The sequence below is a fragment of the Mchenga conophoros genome, linkage group LG17 (genome assembly GCF_057382185.1).
Source record: "Mchenga conophoros isolate Kocher_MC1m ecotype Shallow Benthic linkage group LG17, M_conophoros_male_GT1.1, whole genome shotgun sequence".
Classification (NCBI taxonomy): Eukaryota; Metazoa; Chordata; class Actinopteri; order Cichliformes; family Cichlidae; genus Mchenga; species Mchenga conophoros.
In genome coordinates, this window is record NC_140542.1 from 34,018,266 (window position 1) to 34,042,360 (window position 24,095).

A 24,095-nucleotide genomic window follows, 5' to 3' on the forward strand; every position below is an offset into this window, starting at 1 on the left:
TGGAAAATAAGTGAAACTTTCCTTCCTGAAGTCACAACAGTACAAGAATGAGACGTAAATGTTTACTGAGGAGTCAATGCCTCAATCGTCCTGTCATGCCACATAAAGATGGGCAGCTTAATGCTAGTATGAAGTAGCCCACGACTTCTTGATTTAATACTGGCTCAGTCACCCTTAACACAGACAAATTTTCTCTGCCTCTGCTTCTCTGTTGATTTTAAAGGGCCAGGATATGAATGATGCAAATTGCTACGTGTCAGAAAGTTTTCTTAAACAGAGAATGAATATGCATAAACCAATTAGATGCATGAATCAGGTTTTTAAGAAGAAAACTAAAGCAGGCAGCCTATAGATTAAAGTGATAGAAAATGCAAGTCAATACTGTGAATTTAAGATATGAACAAAAACTAATACTATGTGCAATAACTTGAACACTTTTCATTTACACATTTACTTTTTTCTTCTTACATCGGATTGTATATTTGTACATTTTTTTTCTGTTAATACTGTTCATATGTATATAGTGCTGCAGAACTGTGCAGCCCCCCTTTCATGTTTGCACTGAGTTGGAGATGCTCTGTATCTCATTGTAAACTGTATAGTGACAATAAAGTCATTCTATTCTAAAATAAGTCACGAAGTAACGAAATACTTAGATCCACATACTGTATAAAACAGATGGACAAAGAGTCTAGAAATCATGTTAAACTGCATTCTTCTGGCCAGCAGGGCCAGTTTCTCTGGTTTATCTACTGTAAACACCTTCCTGGTGAGTTCATGGTGTCAAATTACAGTTTCAAGCCTTATTACAATGAGATTTTTTTTTATTTATTTTTTAAAGATAAAAAAAAACTAAAAAGGTTCTGATTAGTCAAGAATAAAGCAAATTAGTCTTTAGAGTGGGCCCATATGATAGCATGTTTCAAAAGAAGCATGAAGTCCCAAGTCAGTGAGAGAAAAAAAAAAAAAAAAAAAAAAAAAAAGGCTCCCTTCCTCTTAAACTAGATCTGACAACATTGTATCTTACTCAGTTATGTAGTATTTGTATTCTTTTTATTCTATTGTATATAGTATTTTATTCAATTGTGTACATTTATGTACAGTATCCCATTCTTATCCGATTCTAGTGTTTTATTTTTTGCTATGTAACTTTCCACTGTAACAAAACAAATTTCCCACCTATGGGACTAAAGGTTATCTTATCTTAGTTTTAGCCTACAGCTACATCATCCACTCCACCCAAATTGAAGGACCGGTTTTCCCCAAGTAGACACAAAAAGAAGCAGCTCCGTTTCGGCTTTCTGTCAGTAATATTGTTCAACCTGAAATATGAGGATGCTGACTGGTGATAGGCCTGCCTTGACCATGTGACAGTCTATTTTTATGGCTCCAAAAGAAGCAGCCCGCTGAGGTTCACCTTAGGGGAGAGTTAATATGTTGTGAGCTTTGCGGCTGCTAGACCTCCATTATATCCATCTCTTGTGTTCCAACAGTTTCACCTGTGACAAACTGTGCACCGCCTTACTCGCTTTCCCTGCAACACCACTGTTACCTTGGCTGCAAGATCCTTCACTTTGATATGTGGAAGTAGTGCTGAGTAAAATTTCTATTGCCCTTTCAATCAGAATGACCTTCATATATCTGCCAACAGTTCCAGTTCTCAAAGCTACTAACTCAAGGAACTTTTCCAGCCGTTTCTTTTGCAAGCTCTGCTGACACTGTCCCAAGATACTGTATCAGATCAATGAATCCAATTATAGCCAATTCATAGCATTGTATATTGAATACAGGAGCTGGAAAAAAAAAAAATAAGAACAGTTGTTGCAGCTTTTCAGCATTTATTGCACCATCCTCAACCTTTACATTACATACACAACACTAAATACACTATTTTAGCTTACACATAAATAACGCTAAGTGTGAATTAATTAGATAAACTTATTACAAATCCAAGAGTTAGGGACGGTCACATGTCTTGATGTTACTACTTAATGGTACGAGAGACAGATCCATCAAAAATGTTAATACCTGTGTATTTCATTTAACAAGGAAAAAAAAATAAAAATAAAAAAAAAATAAAATAAAATAAAAGGAAATGTGCATGATACCCAACAAATGTACACCACCTTTCTGTGAACAAACTGTATTCAAGTTGTAGTCCACCTAGAATCTGTTTAATTATCAAATACTCACTTGCTGTAGGTGACAGAAAGATGTTTTTCCCCCAATAAAAAGCAACAGCTGTTATTAAAAAGATATAAGCCTACAGAAAGTGAGCATTTGATACACAAAGAGATCTTGGGACAACTGCATTAACTTAGGCTTGTGACAATTCATCTAAAAGCAGGAAAGCTTGATAAATAGTTTATTAGAGTCAAAAGAAATTATTAAAACTCTCCCACGTCCACCCTCTTGTCTCTGAACTTGCTTCTGGCCTTGGTCCGAGCCTTGAATGCAGCAGAGTTGTGAAGATGCTGGAACAGAAAGAATTTCAAGCGTTCATTAATAAAATGCCACAAAACTTTGAAAGCATTGATACTTTTAAGCTTACAAGAACACCACAATGGTTTAAATGAGCCTTCCTTGCACACCTACCCTTTCAAAGCGAGAGATTTTCATGGCCTTCATGGTGGCTGAATCAACCAGCATAGGTGGTCCCAGTTCAAACACGTCTCTGATGAATTCATTTGCCTAGTTGGAAAACGTTAACAAAAACGTCAAGTCCAGTCACTAGCGCAAAAGAAAGACACTAGTTTATCACAAACTCCTATTGTACATAAAGTGTTTCTAATAAGATACCTGTAGGTGGTAGTTCATTCCAGAGCCCACGAATTCTCTGAAGGCATCGTATGTCCTCTTTCTGACCCAGCTGTCAATGTTCATTCGCTCTGTGCCAAAGCGAATGGTCTCAGATTGGAAGGCCCCCTCCTGGAAGAGAAAGCAATATAAATAAGTCCACGGTCAGACACCATCATTCACTGTCTCTACCTCCAAGGAGCTGCTGTTAAGTTTTACCTCTGTTCAATTATGTTGGTTAAAAGCAGAAAATTAACATCCAACTGGCAAAAGGAACATGGTTCACCTGACATGTAGCGCTTACCTCAACAGCTTTGAGAACATCCCTAAACACCGAGCGCTGCTTCCTCTTGTCAGTCTTGGCTCTGTGCTTGTTGCAGTCTGTGGCCAACGCGTTCAGTTTATCACAAAGTTCATCCCAGCCATCAAATTCAAAATCCTAAATAAATGCAGTGGGGGAAAAACAAATAAATAAAATATGCAGCTAATGTGTTTAAAAAAAAAAAAAAAAAAAAAAAAAAAAAGCACAGACAGCAGGGCTCTAGAGTGCGACCAAACTTCTCCATGGTGCGACTCATTTAAAAAAAAAAAAAAAAAAAAAAAAAATACTTGGTCGCACCGGTGCAACCAAGTATTTTCTCGGAAAAAAACGTTTCAGCAACCCTAAACTCTTCGTGTGTTCAACAACAGACACACATTATGCCCATGTCGTGTTCTAAACCAATCAGAGATACACAGAGGCGGGGACCTCTGTGATTGGCCGTGGTCCAGATATTCCTGCAGACCTACTTGTGTTTACGTTTGAAAGTGCGGGCAGATAGAGAAGGGTGAGTAGCCCAGGTCAGAAGTGTATCAAGTTGGTATTGAGAAAATATGAAAAGAACAATTGATAACTTTTTCGTTAAGTTAAGGCCTGATCAGTTCAAAATTCTGAGCCAGCGCTCTGACACGGAGCCATCAACCTCTCTGTTTTTGTCAAACACTGGTCCGGAGACGGCATCAGAAAATGAGCCACATAGATCGACTCCCAGCCGGAGTCCACTGAAAGTAAAAGTGAGAAAATGTATAAATTTCGATTCGAGTGGCTTGACCAGTTTCCCTGGCTAAGATACAGCCAAGCTGACAATATGATGCACTGCATTTATTGTCGCGAGTGTGGAAAGATCATGGCCGGCAACACTGCATTTGTCACTGGTGCTAATACGTTTCGAATTGAAACCCTGAAAAAGCATACAGCATCGAGAAGACACATTATATGCCGCGATAAATGCTCTGCCAAAATGTCCCCGCTCCCCACTGCCTTTCAGCGGCAGGCAGGAGTAAACAGGTCATCGGAGGAGGCCGAGATGATCATTAAGTTTAACATCGCCTACAATATTGCAAAAGAAGAAGTTCCGTTTACTAAGTTCAAGTCAGAAATAACTCTTCACAAGAAAAATGGCTTTGACATAAACCCCACATACAGCAATGATGTTGCGTGCGCCCAGTTTATAGGCGTAATCGCTGACACACTGAAAAAAAAAGAAGTCAGTGGAAATTGCGAACAGTACATACATGGCCTTCCTGATCGATGGAGACGCAGACATCGCCACAAAAGAATGTGTCATTGTGTACGCTCGTGTCTTGCAAAAAGGAAGACCAGCGAAAAAGTGATTGGACACATTGAGGTCCAGCATGCCCATGCCCAAGGTAAGCCATGTCATGTCACGTAGCCTATGTATATGATTAATAATATTACGTTGTGTTACTGAATTAACCATATCTAGCATATTCTTATCATTGAAAATTAAACATAGCAATAATACATGAATATAGAAACTCAAACTGAAAAAGACTGCATTGTAAACTCTTGATCTGATAAGTAAATGGTATATTTTTTAATTTGTTTAGGAATTTATGCTGCCTCAAAGAAAGCATTTGCTGCTCTTGGGGACCAGTGCAGTAACTGGTTGGATAAAATCATTGCTATGGGGGCTGATGGAGCTGCTGTTAATTTGGGCAGCAAAGGGGGTGTCAAGTTAATCATTTTGAAAGGTTGTTAGTTAATCATTTACAAATCAAAAAACGTGAACATGTAAAACTGCGGTGTTAAGTAATGCGGTTAAAAAAAATTTGGGTACGCCTAACTTTTGTGCTTGTACGCCTAAATTTTCTTTTTAGGCGCACCACTGCAACCATGGCAAAAAGTTAGTCTAGAGCCCTGGACAGAATATCCTGCTCCTCTGGGGCAGGCCAGCAATCTCAACTAAGAAATCCTGGCATAGCATTGTTATGGACTGTATTCCCAATGAATATATAACTTGTATGCTCAACTCCATCTTGGACTCTTTCAGTTTGGGGCTTTCCCCAAACTGAATTAATTTGCCTGACTATTGATCTTACTGTGATTTGTTTTGACTCCTGGTGGGGTTGCGGTTTACCTCAACTGCCTTGTATGTGCCTCATAATGTTGTATTGCCTGAGCTAAGTTCAGTTCTGGTTCTTGTGTACTTTTTTTAGTCATTGTCTGCTACTATTGGGGGAAGAAAAAAAGAAAAAGAAAAAAAAAGCAAAAGCACAGACAGGACGTGCCACATGTTAACATTTGAATTAACAAAAGAAATTAACTTTAGGATAATCTGGTGTTGGGGAAATTAAACAGCAATTGCAAACTTACAGAATCGATGTCCCTGGCCAGCTCAAAAAGCAGAGCAATAGTCTCCCCAGCTGCAATCCTCATGTTCACGTCATCACTCTCGAGCAACCTCTGCAGTTTAAGAAGGTGTCTGCAAAACACATAATTCTTACTCCACTTAACTTGGTTGGAGAGCAATAAACTAAAAGCAGCAGAACTTGTGATTAAAAAAAAAACTTAAGGGTTGGCATAAAGGAGCTTACTTCTGCAGGATGTCTTTGAGCTGGCTGGAACTGCAGATTGTGAGCAGCAGTGCCCAGGACCGCAGAGAATTTGTGTGGAGCTGGCTCATTTGAGGACTGATCGAAGGACAAGTGCCATCCGCCTTTGCATAGGACCGGGTGAACAGGTTCTCAAAACACTCCATGGTCGCTTGCACATCCTAAAGAAGCAAACATCAGTAAGCTCTACTTATTACCACAAATAACATGTTTCCGACTTACTGAAAAAATTACTTGAGGCATGTTAGATTTCAGCAGCACATGTTTGCATGAGTGCCACTCATTGATATAGCATTATGTTAGAACTGATGAGTAATATATGACAAATGAATGTCAGACGTGCCACTGGTTTGCACTCAAGCCAAGACATGATCAGAAACTTACCAATATGTCATCCTCAGCAACTAATGTGCAGAGGCCCAGACTTGTTGCTACCTATTAAGAAACAAAATAAACAAAACCATATCAGTTGATATTTCATGGAAAAATCCAAAAATGTGGTAATCTTTTTTTATTAAGGGGGGTGCATTTATTAAAGGGGATCAGTACAATAAAAGACACTCACAGCCTGTCTGGCTTGTATGTTGGCTGATCCATCTGCCAGGATGTTTTTGAAGATCGGTTTCAGCGTCTTGAACACCTCCTCGCTCTCAATTCCTGAGCCCAGCTGGATGCACAGCAAACAGGCTAAAGAAGCTGCTGCTCGCTGCTCCTCACCTTTGCCTAACACGAGGAAGAAGAAAAAAGCCAAATGATTTATGAGCACGAAGACAAACATGCGCTTAGTTTAAAGCATTGGAACACCTGCCATCTCATTGACAGCAACACGTTTTTAGTACCTTTCTTGAGGCAGCGTTCAATACTGTCTGTGATGGTCATCCTTCTCTCTGAGATGAACTCATACAGGATGCGTGTAGCCATTGCCGTCTTAAGCCCATCTAGTGCCCCCTGTCTCGTCTTAGCACTGAGGAAAAAAAATAATAATATATATATATATATAAATCAATCACCATAAAAGTGATAACCATTATACCATGAAGCCATTTATCAGAAAATACTGGCAACCCTCAGTACTACCCCTCAGCCTCCTAGTAGACACAACTATGATATCAATTACAAATAATACAAAACCCTGTTCTTGTGTTATCAGAGTTACAAGATTATCAGAAAACTCTGACATCAACGTCGAGGGTAATAACTATAAGTTATAAGTCTATAGCAGGTTTTTTCAGGATGCATGTGGCCAGTTTCAGCAGATGTATTCAACCAGCCATCACACAGCAGTTTCTCAAAGACGTTGCCCTTTCAGGTAAACAAGTTGAGGTCAATTAGCTTGTTGATTTAATTTTTTTATTTATATATAATCTTAAGGTAATAACAAAAATATTTGTAAAAAAAAAAAACCTATACAAAAAGTTAAGAATGTGACTTCACCCATTTACTTTTATATAAAAATGTTGTTTGACAAGTGAAAAGAATATCAGCTGAATAGATATAACAGATTTAGCAGCTTCTGGCACTTCTGGGGAATCCCTTCTATAATAATCACCCCACTGAGGAAGCCAATGGTGACAGGGCCTTTTTGGGATGAAGTCTATTTTTAAATTGACAAGCCTGCAAACTCCAATAAAAACTTCCTGCACTGGACTCACTGTTGCATACAACTCAAGTTACCCCGCGTTTTTAAAACTACATTTGAAATTTCTTGATACATGCTCATCATCCAGGTAAGGAAATCCCAAGTGTCCCACATAGCTTTTCCAGTGGGAGAAATGTTTTGTCACTTCAGAGTGAAGTACTTTTTGGGGTGTATTTGAAACATCAACCCTGTACCTTTGTTAAACTGGCAAGACAACATAGCAACGCTGCATAAAAGGGGAAAGCATTTCTAAATGGTGCAAGTGTTACCTAAAACTCTTGCTCTGACAGGATTAAGTAACTACATTGTTGATCTCTTGTAAAACTGGATCCAAGACAGAGGCAATATAGATCAGATAACATTTTGGTCATTTTACCTCTTATCTACTGTGCTATCTATGAACCCCTTCAGTTTATACTGGAAATCCTCCTGGGCTGAATCCTCATTGGTCTCGCCACCTTAAAAACAAAAAAGCATTTAAGGAGGTCGTAAACAGACTTGTTTGATGTGTTTAAAGAACACACACGTTCAAACAGAGTACAGTCAGGGGTACACACAAACCTACCTTCATCTGCTACACTGGTGGTGTCACTGAAGCTGCTGCAATGACTGAGGGTCTCAATGGAGGCATCCTCATCACTAAAAGGCTGCACAGCCCCATGCTGGCCCCCTGAAAAACAAAACAAAGACACATAAGCACGGGCAATCAAATGTAATTCATTAACACAGAGCCGTAGGTCATTGTGAGTCAATTGTGTAATCCAAGCGTCAGGCAGGTAAGGCAGCATACACTGTACTTATCTAATCAGCTGCCTGTCCGTTGCTATTGGCCTTTTCATTATCTCATCCAAAAATAAATATGCACCACGTTGTCAAAGTGTGCTGCCTGTGTCAACAAAATGTTCAGGTTGGAGGGGCACAGGCACATCAAAAATGACCTGAAACAACATTGTATGGGTAACCGGTATGGCCCGGCAACCGCAGCAACTGTCCAGCAAGAGGCAAACACAGTTTGGGTACAGCCGAAAAATACAGGAGTATCACGTCTAGTATTATGTCACTGAGGCATAGGAGGAAGTAGATTGTTTTACTAAGCAAAGTCCACATCAGACAAGTTACTATCAGACAATTTATTATCCACGTAGTAGGGACAACGTGGCTGACACGGAACAGAGCGAAACACGATGTATTGGAAAATGTTCTGGTTACTATAATAGCTCTAGAGGGTGGGATGGGCAAAACATTCACAGCTAAAAGAGGCTGCTAAAATCTTGGGTGAGATCTTTACGAAACCTTATAAACAAACAAGGGTTTAATTTAATCCCACTTAAGGTGAACTCTGCTACTGCAAAAACTGGACAAACTTCCAACCCCACCCAGACTCAACAGGCTTCTCTGCCTTGACCTGAATTTACCTCTGGTAGACGGGTTTAGGTGAGCGTACGACGGCAGGAACCCGCCGCTTTTAGAACACAATGTGAAAAATACTTCCGTTATTCATAACAATCAGACCTAAAAAAATATTAGCTGAAAATAAAATATCCGTCTTTAAACTGATTAAAAATAGCTATTTAAGATCTGTGTGTTGACGTGGACTGTTTTCCCCACACGACAGCTGATTTCTGAAAACCGGGTGCCGCCTCCTTCCTCCCTCCGAGTCCAAAATGTCGGACTTGTGCCTCAAAAACAAATATATGCAGTATGTTTAAAAAAAAAAAAAAAGACCCTTCCTCAGTGACACAATATGATACTCAGGCTTCAAAACTGCTAATCGGGTATCAATATCATTTTCCCACATAAGGCTAAAGATTAATCGAGGTCAAAGAATTCTAGTTTCGTGTGGTTTGCGTTATATACACTTTCACAAAAATCAAACGTATTGCTTTATAACATTTATGATGGTTATAATCGAATTCAAGGAAGAAAAAGCTTGGGTGTTTTACTCCTTCAAACGTTTATTTTTACTAAGCAACCACATGTGTCTCGCGTTGAAAGGGAGTGGGCATGAAGCTAGCCCTCGTTAGCTTGTGAAGTACAACAATTATTCAGGGCTTTTGTTGAGTAGCTCATGTTATACTATAATGTTGTGCTTTAAAGGCCCTTTACAGTAGCTTTCATATGACAGTATCAATACTATGATAGTACACTTTTTCATTAGCAGTGTTGCTTTGTGTGAGTACAGCTAGCTACGTTTTGTGTTTTGACCTAGGCCAGCCTCTACCTTTTGTAGTCCGTACTGTAAACACCTTCAGCTCCATTCGATGAACAAAGAACACGGAAAGAACTACAATTACCATCAACAAATACACAAGGCCGTAGCATAGCAGCCGCTAGTTTACTTACCCCTATTCTTTTTCTTGTTCCTCGGCATTTTCGTGCAGACAACTAGAAAATTTTAACCAAAAATCAGCCAATACACGACCAGCCTTTATTGTATTGTCTGGTAAAATGAAAATATTCCCTTGGCACAGTGGATAAAAAGAAATCGAAAGCGATCTTGGAGATAGACTGTGGGCCGAGACGATACATTTTCCCTCATAAACCAGGGCTACGCGAGTACAGCGCGGTTCTCAGTATTTATACCGGCGGACATGTCACGAGGAGTTTTCCCGGCTTCGCTGGCCAATCCTGGAACAGGAAAGAGTGTCGCATGTGTTCGCGCGTGATGCAGTGACAGAAAGAGGGGAACTGTGAGTCCTGTTCTGTTATTTTGGGGAAAAACAATGTCTGTGTATACAAATTTGATACATTCTCCAAGACAAACCACGAAATCAAACGGCGTTTACGTTTACACAAAGTGTGATAACACCACATTAGACTGGTTACGTAAGTTTTAAAGTCGCAAGGTAGGAGGAGGAGGTGGAGATGGCTTTCAGCTCTGGTTGATTGGGACCCACAATAGCCCATCGTACAAGCTAAATAATAGTGAATAAATTCCACTGCAAGAAAAAACACATATTGTCTGACATAAAACATGTTATCACACAAGACAGTGATAATGTTCCACTGTGAGACTGCAAGTGTGCGTTGATCACATTATTATAGAGCTGTTGATGAGATCATGTTATGTATCTGTGATGAGACAAATATTGTCATTAGAGAATTGTGATGCAAAATGTTTCACTCGGATGCATTCATGTTTTTTATATAAAGTGGATTTGAAACTGTGCCTGTCTAGAAAGTTGAACAGTTATCGTCTACTTGACAGGGATGTGAAAGAGACTATCTTGGCTTTTCCCCTTTTAGTAGACAGGGACATCTGAGATACTTCTAGAAACCGAGCACTGCTTCAAAATTGTTGCATTCGTTTCAAAAGTGCACGAAGTAACACTGCTAGAGCCAATTAATTCTAGCTAGTTTTACACTGCTTCTGCATTTAGTGGCAGTTGCAATAGATGTCTAAAGAAAGACTGCACATTGTCAACTTTCTGCAGTTAAAAGTTAAAATGCTTAATCAGCCAAATATGAACCATTCCTAAATCTTGCACTCACTTGCCTGTTTGACAAATATAACTTGGGATTTTGTTTCATGTCACACTCACATGCCAAATATTAACTTTATTCATTTTACATCTTTGCCTCTAAAAGCACAAACACAATAATAATGCAGTAACTACATTCCAAATCCAGCAATCAGCATTTTACTCCTAGTCAAATCACAGTATAGGGCTATTAGTTGTTCCTGCTATTGACTCCTTCTGGAGCTCCATGTATGCAGATTTGTTAATATTTGTTGCGCAGGATTGGTTCAACATAAAATGCCTATTTTTTTTAAGCTGTCAAATTATTCAGACAGGTGCCGCTTGTACTTTTATAGCACTGTGCAAAAGTCTTGACCACCCGTTATTTCTTTATATCGTGCTTCCAGTTTTTAGTTTGTTTATTGAACCAAATAGCAAATAGTATCTTTGAACCAACAAGGTGATATCCAAAGTGCTATTAGCTGAAAACTTTGCATATCTTGGCACAGTGTGCAGTCTGACCTTCAAAAATCTGAGAAAACTGAACAAGTGGAGGGAAAAAATAGAAGTGTGAGGATCTAAAAAACACATTCAGTCGATGAAGAGTATTTGAAAGTCGTGTTCTTAAGAAATAAATTAAAACTTCAGTTTTCAGGAGGACATGGTCCCAAACACACTGACAGTGCAGTAAAAGCATACCTGTAACACTATCAGTCATGGATTGGCCTCCCCAAATCCAGAACAGAACCAAAGGCAGTCAACAACTAAAAAGCAGCTTTGAATGTCTTTCAAGAAGACTGGAGAACTACTTAAAGAAATTAAAAGAGAGTTCAGACTGTGTTAAGTTAGAATAAAGGTGATAATACCAAATATTGACCTTTAAGCTTGTTAGAGTTCATGTTTGGGCGTTATACACTGCAGTACGCATGTATTTACATGTATGTTTGCACAGTTCAATAAATTGCTAAACCTTTTTTTCTATTTCCCCAGCAAATTATAAAGAAATGAAGGGTGACTCAAGACTTGCACTGTGTTGTATTTTTAGCTAGTCAAATTTCAAAAACCGTATACAGGGTATTGGATACAATGTAATAGCCTGCGGTTTTTAGTGTATCCAATACACTGAGAACCACAGGCAATTGCAACATGCCTAAAAGCCTAATAATATTAGGCTGTTAGGCTATTAGGCATGTTGTGTTGTAATGCCTAATACCTTAATAAATATCTTTCAAATTACATAACCGTGAGCTTAGGTTGGCAGCTTTCCTTCTTTTCATTATTGAATTCTCTAGCTTTACCTTGAAACGACAGAAATAGGTCTTTCTTACACAAGTGGAAAATCTCACAGCTGCACCCTTCTTGCTGTTCCCACCGTGCTGTTGTTAGCAGCGTTTCATTTTTATGTTTGTTATGTTTGAATACAAACCTGCAGACTTTGAGTTTTCATGTGCCTGGTGTTTGACTATTGGAAGGCTTCCAGAGCTGCTTCCCTAACACGCACTCTTACACACTGGTCATAATCCTCATTTATTTCCTTTTTCAGTTCATTAATAAGCTGACTGTTCATAATGTTGCTGCCTGATGATGAATGGGGATAGGTTTGGGGTGTGTAGAATGTTGTCGTGTTTACTGTTGAATGTTGTCATTTTCTAATTTTGTAGTTGTGATAAGCATTTGTGTAAAAGTCGAAGTTAAAGTCTATTTAACATATTTTTAGTGTGCTTAAAATGGAACAACTTTAAATATGTACATGCAAGGTAGGTACATTATGTATAGAAAGACTTTTAAAAAAGAAAGAACACCTCTTGTGGTGTCTTTTAATCTTTGAATTCTCCTGTTTTCAGTCCCATAGGTGTGTAACAAATTCCTAGCCATGCAGTCTGCCTTTACAAACAGTTGCATGTGAATGGGTTGTTCTAAATGAATTCTAAAGAACTCATCGAAAAAAGGTGTTGGTCATTAACATCACAGGGACCAACGGGTGAAACCTCTGTGAGACAATGCCTCACTATCATGTGTGCTTGACTTGAAACTCCAAAGAAGGGAACACAACACTGCACTGTAGGTGGCTGATAAGCGACGATGTAAATCAGCACCTCTGTTTAACGATGGTCGTTCACAGTGGACATGGGAAGCCTCCTTTACTCCCCTCCCAAACAGTCATCACAATCCAAAAAGGTTTTCACACCTCAGTTCATGCAATGACTCACATGATCAATAGTGGGTTAACAACTTTTGAGAATACCTGCAAAGGAGACGACCCCCTCCCTGGAGGTTTACTTGGAGCTTCCCCATCAGCACAAAAACTGTGCCCCAGGAGCTTCGTGCCAAGGGTTTTTATGGCATTTACACCTTTTAATGAATAAACAATTATTTGAATTGCTTTTCTGAACATCTTCCAAAAAGACACATGAGAAAAACAACATACAAACTGTCACAGTGTGTGGAACCAGACTGTGTGGAGTGAGGAGGACCCACGTGCTGACACAAAAAAGAACAAAACTTAAGCTTAACAAAAAACAAGCTGTTTATTCAAGGCCAGTGAAACAGTACAAAACAAAAGGGCAAGGGTGAAATTAAGCTTAACGGTCCACAAGGGCCGCGTACTCAAAGACCGCTAAGGCCGGAAGTGCGAGGCTTGTGAAATGGGACGGTCTAGCCTCCGTGGCGCTGCCCAGGTTGCCTAGCAACCATGCTACTAACAGCTGGAAACGTTTCATACAGCATTGTTTGACAGAAATGAAGGAGAAAATCTTTTGTTCATTTGTTTGTTTGTTTCTACATGAGCTTTGATCATTCTCTGTAAGATTAAGCTCAGCTATTGAACGGCGTATATTTTAAAGTAAAGGCTTTAAAACCAAGTTAGTACAAACGTCACTAATGTCACATAACTTTGCAGACATGTGGCCAACAGTAATGTTTTAATGTTCTTCGTTATTAAACATTTGCACATAAATAAGTGACATAATATTCAGTACTTAAAATTTACTCTTCGGCCGCCCCTCATCCGCCGTTTTTTTTCGGCAAAATTATCCACACCCACCGCTGCGCTATGCATTCTGGGATATGTTGGGCCAAGAAGTCTACACCGTCACATCCTTAAAATTCAGGGAAATGAAGGACGCATTTGAGGGCCGCATTTCGAGCAGCCTTCGAATTGGGACAGCCTTCGTCGCGTCGCTGTGACGTAATCGGCCTTAAAATGCGGCCTTTATGGCTGCAGACCCTGAATTGGAATACAGCCATAGAAGGGGTAAAGACACAAGGGGAACCTAATAAACAATGAACTATAACAGGGTGATCTAGGCAAACCAGAATGAGCTTAAGATAACTAAATGATCTTAAACATAAATCATGAACCATCAAAATATATTCAAATTCAAAGCGCTGGGTCAAATGACCCAGGACCATGACACAAACATGTATAGAATACAGCTGTGTCCACATCTCGCAGAAACACCTTTAGCAGCAACAACTTCAAGTAATCATTTTCTGCATAACCTTACAAGTCTCTAACATCATTGTGAAGGAATTTTGGCTTTCCCTTCTTTGCTTCAGTTCATTGAGGTTTGAGCATTCAGGTTTGCAGGCACAGCTCTCTTAAGGTCCTGCCACAGCATTTCAATCCAGTTGAGTCTATTGCAACAGTCAGAGTTTTGTCTTTTCTTTTTCAGGCATTCTGTTATAGGTTTGCTGCTGTGCTTATGATCATTGTCCTGCTCCATGACCCAATTTCAGCCATGCTTTAGTATCTGTCATACACATAGCTTCACATTTGACTCTAGAGTACCTTTGTATACAGAGGAGCTTGTGGATGACTCAGTGACTGCAAGATTCCCAGGTCCTGTGGATAGCAAACAAGCCCAAACCATTACCCCTTCACCAGTTGTTATGAAGTGTTTGTGCTGATATGCTGTGTTTGGTTTTCTCCAAATGTAGCACTGCACATTATGGCCAAACATCTTCACTTTGATCTGTCCAAAAGACGTTGTTCCAGAAGTTTTGTGGTTTGCCCAGATGCAGCTTTGTAAATCTCCTGGTAGCCATTCCACATTTCAAATAGGACTGTCGTGAAGTTTTACATTTGACGTGCTAACCGAATGCTGTCGAGTTATTATTTATATGCATTTGATTAGCAGCACTTGGTTGCTGCTTCCTATTCTTACTTACTATGAAAACAGTCGGGTTGTACTCCAGCATTTTTACAGCTTTTGCTGTTTACATTGCAATGCGACCCACGTAAACATGTTTTCTATTCTAACTTTATATTTTGAGTCTGAACATAATGCAGACACGGAGGAAAACATTATGTAAAATTTATATCAAAATGAGCACAATCAAAGAGGCAAGCAAGCGAGACTAGGGCAATATCATTGATGTCTGTGTCCTAATGCTCCACTTCAGAAGTCAAAAAAAGTTCACACTCTTTAAAAAAAATCATTACTAATTCAACTTAGCTTCATTTTATGTTTTTCCCCTACATATGCAATGCCTCCAGTGGGGCTTACCCCACAGTTTGAGAACCACTGCTCTGTGATCAGCTCTTCTTTGTAAGCATATGGATCAAATCCACTAAGAGTAATAAGAGAGATTAGCATCCACTGCCATAATACTATACTTTGTATACTTTCTTATACTTTTTATTCATTTAAGCTTCATATTCGCAGTCGTAAAGTGGGTTATTAATTAGCTGGACATTGTATGGCTGAATCTGACATGTCTATGTGTGTGTGAGAACCTGCATTTTAGATGGAGAACACTAAACACTCACAGATTGTCCCACATAGCTTTTCCAGTGGGAGAAATGTTTTGTCACTTCAGAGTGAAGTACTTTTTGGGGTGTATTTGAAACATCAACCCTGTACCTTTGTTAAACTGGCAAGACAACATAGCAACGCTGCATAAAAGGGGAAAGCATTTCTAAATGGTGCAAGTGTTACCTAAAACTCTTGCTCTGACAGGATTAAGTAACTACATTGTTGATCTCTTGTAAAACTGGATCCAAGACAGAGGCAATATAGATCAGATAACATTTTGGTCATTTTACCTCTTATCTACTGTGCTATCTATGAACCCCTTCAGTTTATACTGGAAATCCTGCTGGGCTGAATCCTCATTGGTCTCGCCACCTTAAAAACAAAAAAGCATTTAAGGAGGTCGTAAACAGACTTGTTTGATGTGTTTAAAGAACACACACGTTCAAACAGAGTACAGTCAGGGGTACACACAAACCTACCTTCATCTGCTACACTGGTGGCGTCACTGAAGCTGCTGCAATGACTGAGGGTCTCAATGGAGGCATCCTCATCACTAAAAGGCTGCACAGCCCCATGCTGGCCCCCTGAAAAACAAAACAAAGACACATAAGCACGGGCAATCAAATGTAATTCATTAACACAGAGCCGTAGGTCATTGTGAGTCAATTGTGTAATCCAAGCGTCAGGCAGGTAAGGCAGCATACACTGTACTTATCTAATCAGCTGCCTGTTCGTTGCTATTGGCCTTTTCATTATCTCATCCAAAAATAAATATGCACCACGTTGTCAAAGTGTGCTGCCTGTGTCGACAAAATGTTCAGGTTGGAGGGGCACAGGCACATCAAAAATGACTAAACACTCACAGATTGCTGAGCCAACTAAACTAATGTCATGGATGTTTTACTGCCTAGCAGGAGAGCACCTAATATATTTCATCTTCCACATCTTCCTAAAAGCAGTTTTTTAGTCTTCTGATGATGCCATATGTGGGAGAAAATTTGTCTGGCACAGCATTTGTCATTGGCTGTAGCTTGCAGCTGCATCAAATGCAATTAGAGAGAAAAGAACAAAGCTCCCAGTCATTTTTAAGTTATGTTTGTCCACAAGCATTTTCTAAGTTGTTTCTTAACATCAGGAATAAATTCGAGACATATATCACTTCCCTTTTTCCTTTCAACTTTAAAGCATTTTTTCACACTTTCTATACAAGTACTTTGTAATGATAGTGCTCTGATGTGACCCAGAATGCACAGTTCAGACAAGGTAATGGCTGCGTTCATACATTATAATCTGTATGAAACATTTAGTCTTTCGATTTTAATAATGTGTTTGAGTAGGACAGGTCATTTACAGTGTATTGCGGAGGGACCAAGCAGGGGCCTTTTGAAGACACTGTGTGTTCAACAAAAAGCTGACTTAATTTATACGTCAGTTTATGCATGGAGTAATGTGAGTGAGGTCTTGAATATTTAAGGTGGCAGACACTTTTTATCCTTAAGATGGCCCAGAATAAAATGCACTCCCTTCCAATTAGCCCTTAGGCCCTGGTGTACAAACACCACTGCTTTTCTGTTTGCAGCATCAAGCTTGAATAATTGATGAGTGTTGCTGGGGTGTGCTAAGTGGACACAGTAACACAGAATGCAAAGTTAAACAGGAAACACAGGCCATCTGCCTTTTTTTTTTTTAATTCTGTCCTCTCTGGAAGCTTTTGCAATCAGAATTGTGATCTAAATTCAGTGTGGTGCCAAAAACATTCTGCTTTTGCAGGAACAGCTTTATAGAATCTCTATAAGCTCATCTTATTGTTCAGGTGAATCTTTTATCTGTTTATTTATTCATTTCTATTTGTGTTATTTCAGTTAGAGCTAGCAGAAAGGGCTTAAAAAAAGCTCCATTTCTCTTAAAAAATACATTAAACCTCTCAAGCCAAAAGTATTGACAGAGAAAACTGGTAATAACATATAATTAGCATATTCTTTCTGATTAAGCAAAAAATAAAATAAATAAATAAAAAATGAGTGTTTTGAATCATTACAGTTGCATCGCTCAGTTAAAACAGATGCATTGAAAGTAAAGGTTCCCTGTAATGATAACAGACTTTGGCACTAGGGGGAGCCACACTGTTTGAAATTCAAAAGCTACTCACTCCAACTTAGCAACTGATATTCCCAGAGTTGTTGTTGTTGTTGTTGTTTTTTCAAATACATAATTTATAGACATTGAAAAAGCATTTGCTGCTGAGCTGTGTATTGCTTTAAATGCTTAACAGGCTGGAGTGTGCAACGATAAAGTTAAATATCCAGTCATAGTGGGGGGAAAAACTTGCCTCTCACATTAGTCCTCTGTTGGGAGAAATGAAAAAAACAGATGTTGTTTTGAAAGTTGGAAATGGCTTAGGAAAGCCAAAGAAGTGGATGTAGGAAAGAGATAAAAATCACCTGCCAGAAGCTAAGTGTAGCAGGAAGGGAGAGAGAGAAAAAAAAATAACAGAGCAGCCCAGTCCAACCACACTCAGCATGCCTGGCATGTAGCATCAATGGGCACAAGCCCTGACCAAGCTAATGCCACAGGAATACAAATCATGACCAAAATAACAGATAGCAGGGAGCAGCAGAGGGAGACAGCTAATTCATGTAGATAATAGAAGTGAAAAAAATGTCTGAATATTAATTTCAATGGCAATCCTACTGTTTTTTTAAATAATTCATGAAAGTTATAGCCTGGAGCGTCGAGCTGAGGCCGCATGGGTTAAAGTCTGATGGGGAGAGAAGCAAGTTAGGAAATGATCTCAGCTTTCTAAGTTGATGAAAGCACACCGTCAAAAGCTGAGCAGAGGTGATGTTTCAAAGACTGCGAGCAATTTCCTTTGAAATTTAGCAGCGTGCTTTCGCTTCCTGTACTGGTCATTTATTGTAAAAAATGTGCTATAACCAGAAACAAGTGGCATTGTGTTAAATTGGCCCTTGGTGGTTATACTTCCTCAAGCTCTGACAACACGTGAGTTATTACCAAGCCAGAAAAATGTCAAACACTACTTTATTTTGAATTTCTTATTGTGTACACTATAATATATATATTTTCCTGAATTGAAGTTGCTAATTGAATTTTAGATAAATTTGTTAATTCTCCATGTGTTCCTTTGCATTTTTTTCATTATTCTGTGCAGGGATCGTGCTACATTTAATTTACCATATCCGACTTACTGCATGTTTGAGTGGTTGAAATGATAAAGCAATGTAACTTGGTGTATCCTGTGTGAAAAATGGCACTGGACGCCACTTGCCATGATTCAAATTCGTATGAGTTATCAAATATCCAGCCCCCGTTCGGGAGTGAAAACAGCTGCTTTGTTGACAGAGAGCCGGAGAATCCTCTAAGTAGAGCATCCAACTCCTAATTACAGAATGTTAGTCATTGGCTCAAGCCCATATTATTTCCCCTCATTTTCTTATTTTAAGAGGATTTTCCACTTTATCAGACAGCTTACTATGACAGCAAGGCCACGCTTCTGTCATTGCGATTAACCCCACCAACCATGCACATGTGTGTTACTGGCTCGTATTAGGCGACTTCAATCTAAATCCATTACCTTTTTAAGAGGTCTCCAGAGATATGGAAGGAGAGATAGAGAGAGACAGACTCGCAGAGAGAAAGAGGGGGTGTGGGCAGGGTCTTTGTTCTGAAGCTGAGGTGTGCCGCACCCACAGCAGAATCCTTAACATGGATTTTTAATTGATCAAAGAGAGCAAAACAGAAGCAGTTGGGGCAAAGGTCGGCCAGAAACACCTGTATGCTAAACTTTGCTCTGCCTGTCTTTTAATAGAAATGTGTAACATGGCTCAATCATTAGCCTAGTAATGAAATCCTTATAGATAAACAAATCCACAATGTAACATCACTGTCACTGACAGGTGACATAAATAACACTGATCATCTTATTGTCACACAGAGTTCTAATGGGAAACCCTGTGCAGAAGTATATTGATACGTACCACAGTCTAATTAATACTCAGAGTCATGGGCAATCAAGGATCATTCATACATGTGGGGAGTGAAGCCTGGTCCGTGTGGTCCGATTCAACAGACGAGCTGCTGTCGCTCAAATTGCCAAAGTTCATTTTGGTTCTGATAGGAAGATGTCAGAATAAACAGTGCATCAAAGTTTGTTGTGTGTGGGGCTATACAACTGCAGACCGGTCAAGACACCCATGCTGACCCATGTCCACTGCCAAAAAGCTCCAACGATGGAGACGTCAGCAACAGAACTGGAATATGGGGCAATGTAAGGAGATGACCTGGTCTGATGAGTCGTGTCACTTACCTGGGGAAGGCCTGGCGCCAGGATGCACTATGGAGGCAGTGTGATACTTTGGACAATATTGTGCTCGGAAACATTGCATCTTGCCATCCATGTGGATGTTACTTTCACATGTACGACCAACCTTAGCATTGTTGCAGAACATACAATACAATACAGTTTTATTTATATAGCACATTTAAAAACCCAAAGGCACACCAAAGTGCTTCACAGTAATATGGAGAGTCAGCATAAGTCAATAACAGAGTACAAATCGGGCACTAGCACAGACAGGATAGAGGCACTAACAGACCAGAAGAGTTAGATAAATACAAAATCTGCTAAGAAAACAAAAACAGTAGTAAAATCAATAATAAATAATACATTTAATAAAATTTTATAAAATATTTAAAAGTTTAAAATTTAAAAGATTTAAAAGGGTGTTAACTGGTCAGGAAAGCCAAGTTAAATAGATATGCTTTCAATCTTGATTTAAAGGATTGGATAGAGTCCAAGGCTCAAATAGAAGCAGGGAGGCTATTCCAAAGGTTGGGTGCAGCTGAAGCTAAGGCACAATCGACTCTGGTCTTCGGTTTAAACTTAGGTTGGGCCAGGAGTAATTGACCTGATGATCTTAATGCACGACAAGGAGTGTACAGATTGAGGAGGTCAGTGAGGTAGCTGGGCGCAATGTTATTCAAGATTTTAAAAGTGAGTAGCAAGATTTTAAACTCAATGCGATATTTGATTGGTAACCCGTGTAGATCAACAAGAGCCGGAGTAATAGGGTCAAATTTTCTAGTTCCAGTAAGAAGGCGATGTATGTACATGTACACCTTTTCATGGAAACGATATTCCCTGATGGCTGCGGTATCTTTGAGCAGTATAATGTGCTGTGCCACAGAGCAAGAATGGTTTAGGAATGGTTTAAGGTGTTGACTTGGCCTCCAAATTCCACTCCATGCTTCTGTGGGATCCATGGAGACCCCACTTCACAACTTAAAGGACTTAGGAATATGTTACAAACATCTCAGTACTACAGCACACCTTCAGGAGTCTAGTGGCATCCATGCATCGATGGGTCATTATCATACCATATTAGACAGGTGCTCGTGATATCATGCCTGATCAGTGTATGTAAATGATGGGCAAGTTCTGTTGCGAAGCCTCCATCTCTGTGTTTTCTAACCAAATATGACGTGCAAGGGGCAGATCTGACTGAGAAAGTGATGACAATTGCTAACAGGTAACTTGTCAATCAAGAGGCAAAACCTGTTTTATTCTCCTTTTTGTAGGTGATCATGATTTCATTTTATTTTATTCAGTAAGACTTGAAACTCACAACTGAAACTTCAATGTTTACTGAAGTCAAAGCAAAGAAAATGTTTTTTTCGTAGGCATGTCCTCTGCAAGCACTTCCACATTAGCTTTCCTTTTCAGTCCCAGACATTGTATCTGTCAGAACAAGGCAGAAAGGCCTCCAACCCACCCAGATTCAGCCTCACACCAAGGCCTCGTTCTGCAGCCCACAGAGTTCCACTACCAATGCTTAGAGGTCCTTAGCCCATGCAAAAGCCAGGATATCCATTCAAGTTCCCAGTGTACTGCAAACTAAGTGTTGAGCTTTAGGTTACTTCTTGCTGAAACTACGATATATTCAATTTGCTTTTTAATCTGAATAGAAATCTGCAGTGAAAGCATTTTGCAGTTCACATATGGCTTATCTGAGTCGTGGAAGAAATCCATTAAGGTCCCCCAGCACAAGCACTTGTTTGAGCATGCACACGTACACAAAGCTGATAAGGTAATGTCATTGTCATCTGGCCATCTGACTAAGTAGATTAAAAACACATTTAGGCTGGTTGTGACTCCCCCTCGCTCTTTGGTTTGTCCTCACTACACGCAACCTTCTGTGGCAGTAGATACCATTTCAACACTTGCAGTTGTGTCCTCGATCGTTGACATTCAGATATATTTTTACCTGTTGTAAACCCTGTTCTTTGAATAAATCCTATATTTATGCTATATTATAGGATTGCTAGAATGAAACAGAAAAGCCATAGACAACTTGTTCAATTCCATTTCCTCTGAAAAGCCCCCGTCTTGTTTTGGGAATTTCCACTCTTCTCTCTCTTCCTTAGCTGTGAGAGCGGTTATGGAAAAAGCTGGGAGGATTGGGCTTTTCTAGAGATTCCGTTCAGCATTGTGTCAGGAGAATGTTCGGTGATGAGCTGGAAGCTGCTATAACAAGCTTAAATAAAAAATCTTCCCCAGCTACCTATTCTATATGTCTCGTGTTAATTCTCACTTGAATTGTGATTGCCAGCAATTAAATGCCAAAGGGATAAAAAAAAACAACTATTAATTAAATAGATATATTATTTATTCATAAGACATATACTACAGGCAGCTAGATTCTGTATGTCTGGGCAGAGAGCAGCTTTCCAGACAGTGGAACAAGAGGACGTTATACCCAGGGGCTGTCAAAGCTGGCAAATCTGTTTGGGGATTTCTCTCTCTGTCTTGCCACAGTGGGTGAGTCCGCTGCATTGTTACATTTCCCTCCTGTATCTCTCTATCTTGTGCATCCATTCTTTTCACTCTCGCATTCATACATACACAAAAACCATGCGCATCTCTCGTCTCTCTTCACTTCCTTTCTCTCTGTATTTACACTGTCTTCATTTTGGTATTCCCAACTATGCACCTGTGCGATTGCAAAGGCCCTGCAATATCTAGACTGATATTGACCCATATTGCACTTTCTGCACCTTTAGAGCTGGAAAATATCAAAGCCCTCTTGGATCTATATTTTGTGCAACAATTTTAAAAAGGGGTAAACTGTAAGTAGGCAGAAAGAAATCCTTTCTGTTAAATCAGCACAAAGACCCAGCACATCCATTTCATCATATATATATGTAACATATATAAACATATAACTACAGTTTATGTTTGTGTGTTCATATGTTTGTATCACTGAGATATACCAATATAAGATTTTTGTCATGAAAAAACAATAAAATAACATAATGAAGATATATTGTAGCTCTTAAATACTTATCTGAGTGTCCTGTCGAAAGCTCGACCAATATATTGGCCGATATTAGCAATTTCCTAATATAGTGATTGCAGTATTTATAAACGATAGCAGATAAATGAAAATTTAAAAAGTAAAGAACAAGGAGAAACACCCTCCAAACATGTTATGAGTGTAGATGTTACATAATTTGTCTACTAAATGACACTCTGCAACTTCCCTAGAATATCACAAACACAACAAAACAAGGACTAAATGGCTGCACAAAATGAAGGTTTGGGAAGTCATATATCGGTACCAGTCCTGCCTCAGCTACACTATATGTTCTTGTTAATAACAGATTTCACAGGTCACTTTATACAGTATATCCACTTTGATGTACTTAAATATAATGTAAATAACCTAGATTCTCGGTGCTCTTAGTATTTAATTGTAAGCATGGAGCTTCGAAGATGTGGTCATCTGCAAGCCAGATAGGCTTTGCCTTGAAGAATTTAGGGTTGTTGAAGATTGGCACAAGTTAGGGATTAAAAATCACAATCTATATATACTTCTTCTACGGAACCTGAAACAGAAACATTGTATGTCAGGCCAGAAGTTAACTTTAATCAGTAACTGCATACAAAAATGTTGGCAGAGTTAAGGACACAAAGAGACAACACTTCAAAAAGGGACCAGACGGAGACCCAGCCTCAGTATGGGGCCAAGTTCCTTTGGCTGTGCTGTGTCCAGGAAGTTGGTTGGGAAACTTTGCTCTGTCATCTGGTGTCCAGTAGTAAAGTTTCTGTTCTCATTTCAGACTTCTCCTTTTGGCAGCGTTATCAACTTGGATACACACAGATAATAGTCTCGAGCATCCTCATCTACTTCTGAGGCAGAGGCCCTTACAGATAAGAAAAAAAAACCCAAAAACCTGTGCTGTGTGACTGTGTGTGTATGTGAGCCACAAAAGGTTGCAAGGATGCAGTCAGGCAGATGTTCTCGGAGTTGCCTGGCAACCCCGTAGCCACAAAGAAGAGGGAAGTGTGGTGCTGGTTATGACGCTTTATGTAACCACAGGGATGAGTGTTTGAGGATAAAGAATGAAAGAATTCATTCCCACAACTTCTCCTTATAGTACCTCGGAAAATACTGCTAAGAAACTTAGTTTGTTAAAAAATGCTGAATTGTATGCTTTGTGCCTGCATTTGCCATTTACTGAAGCAGTGCT

At 39.4% G+C, this 24,095-nt stretch overlaps 1 protein-coding gene across 1 annotated transcript; it reads right to left on the reverse strand.

Moving 5' to 3' along the window:
* Positions 1-1,818: 1,818 nt before the first annotated feature.
* Positions 1,819-9,881, reverse strand: ifrd1 (interferon-related developmental regulator 1). Its single transcript, XM_085252029.1, has 12 exons — positions 9,674-9,881; positions 7,896-8,000; positions 7,707-7,788; positions 6,531-6,655; positions 6,257-6,414; positions 6,076-6,126; positions 5,674-5,852; positions 5,453-5,561; positions 3,101-3,235; positions 2,800-2,928; positions 2,596-2,691; positions 1,819-2,474 (listed from the first exon to the last, which is right to left on the reverse strand). The coding sequence occupies exons 1-12, from the start codon at positions 9,699-9,701 to the stop codon at positions 2,388-2,390; spliced, it is 1,284 nt and encodes a 427-aa protein (XP_085108155.1). The 5' UTR covers positions 9,702-9,881; the 3' UTR covers positions 1,819-2,387.
* Positions 9,882-24,095: the final 14,214 nt, after the last annotated feature.

Excerpts from the sequence above, each read along its gene's own strand:
- ifrd1 (XM_085252029.1), bottom strand. The coding sequence starts at position 9,701 with ATGCCGAGGAACAAGAAAAAGAATAGGG. Across the intron at positions 2,929-3,100 it reads ATGTTCTCAAAGCTGTTGAG|GAGGGGGCCTTCCAATCTGA; the intron begins GTAAGCGCTACA and ends TTTCTCTTCCAG. Across the intron at positions 2,692-2,799 it reads GAATGAACTACCACCTACAG|GCAAATGAATTCATCAGAGA; the intron begins GTATCTTATTAG and ends TTTTCCAACTAG.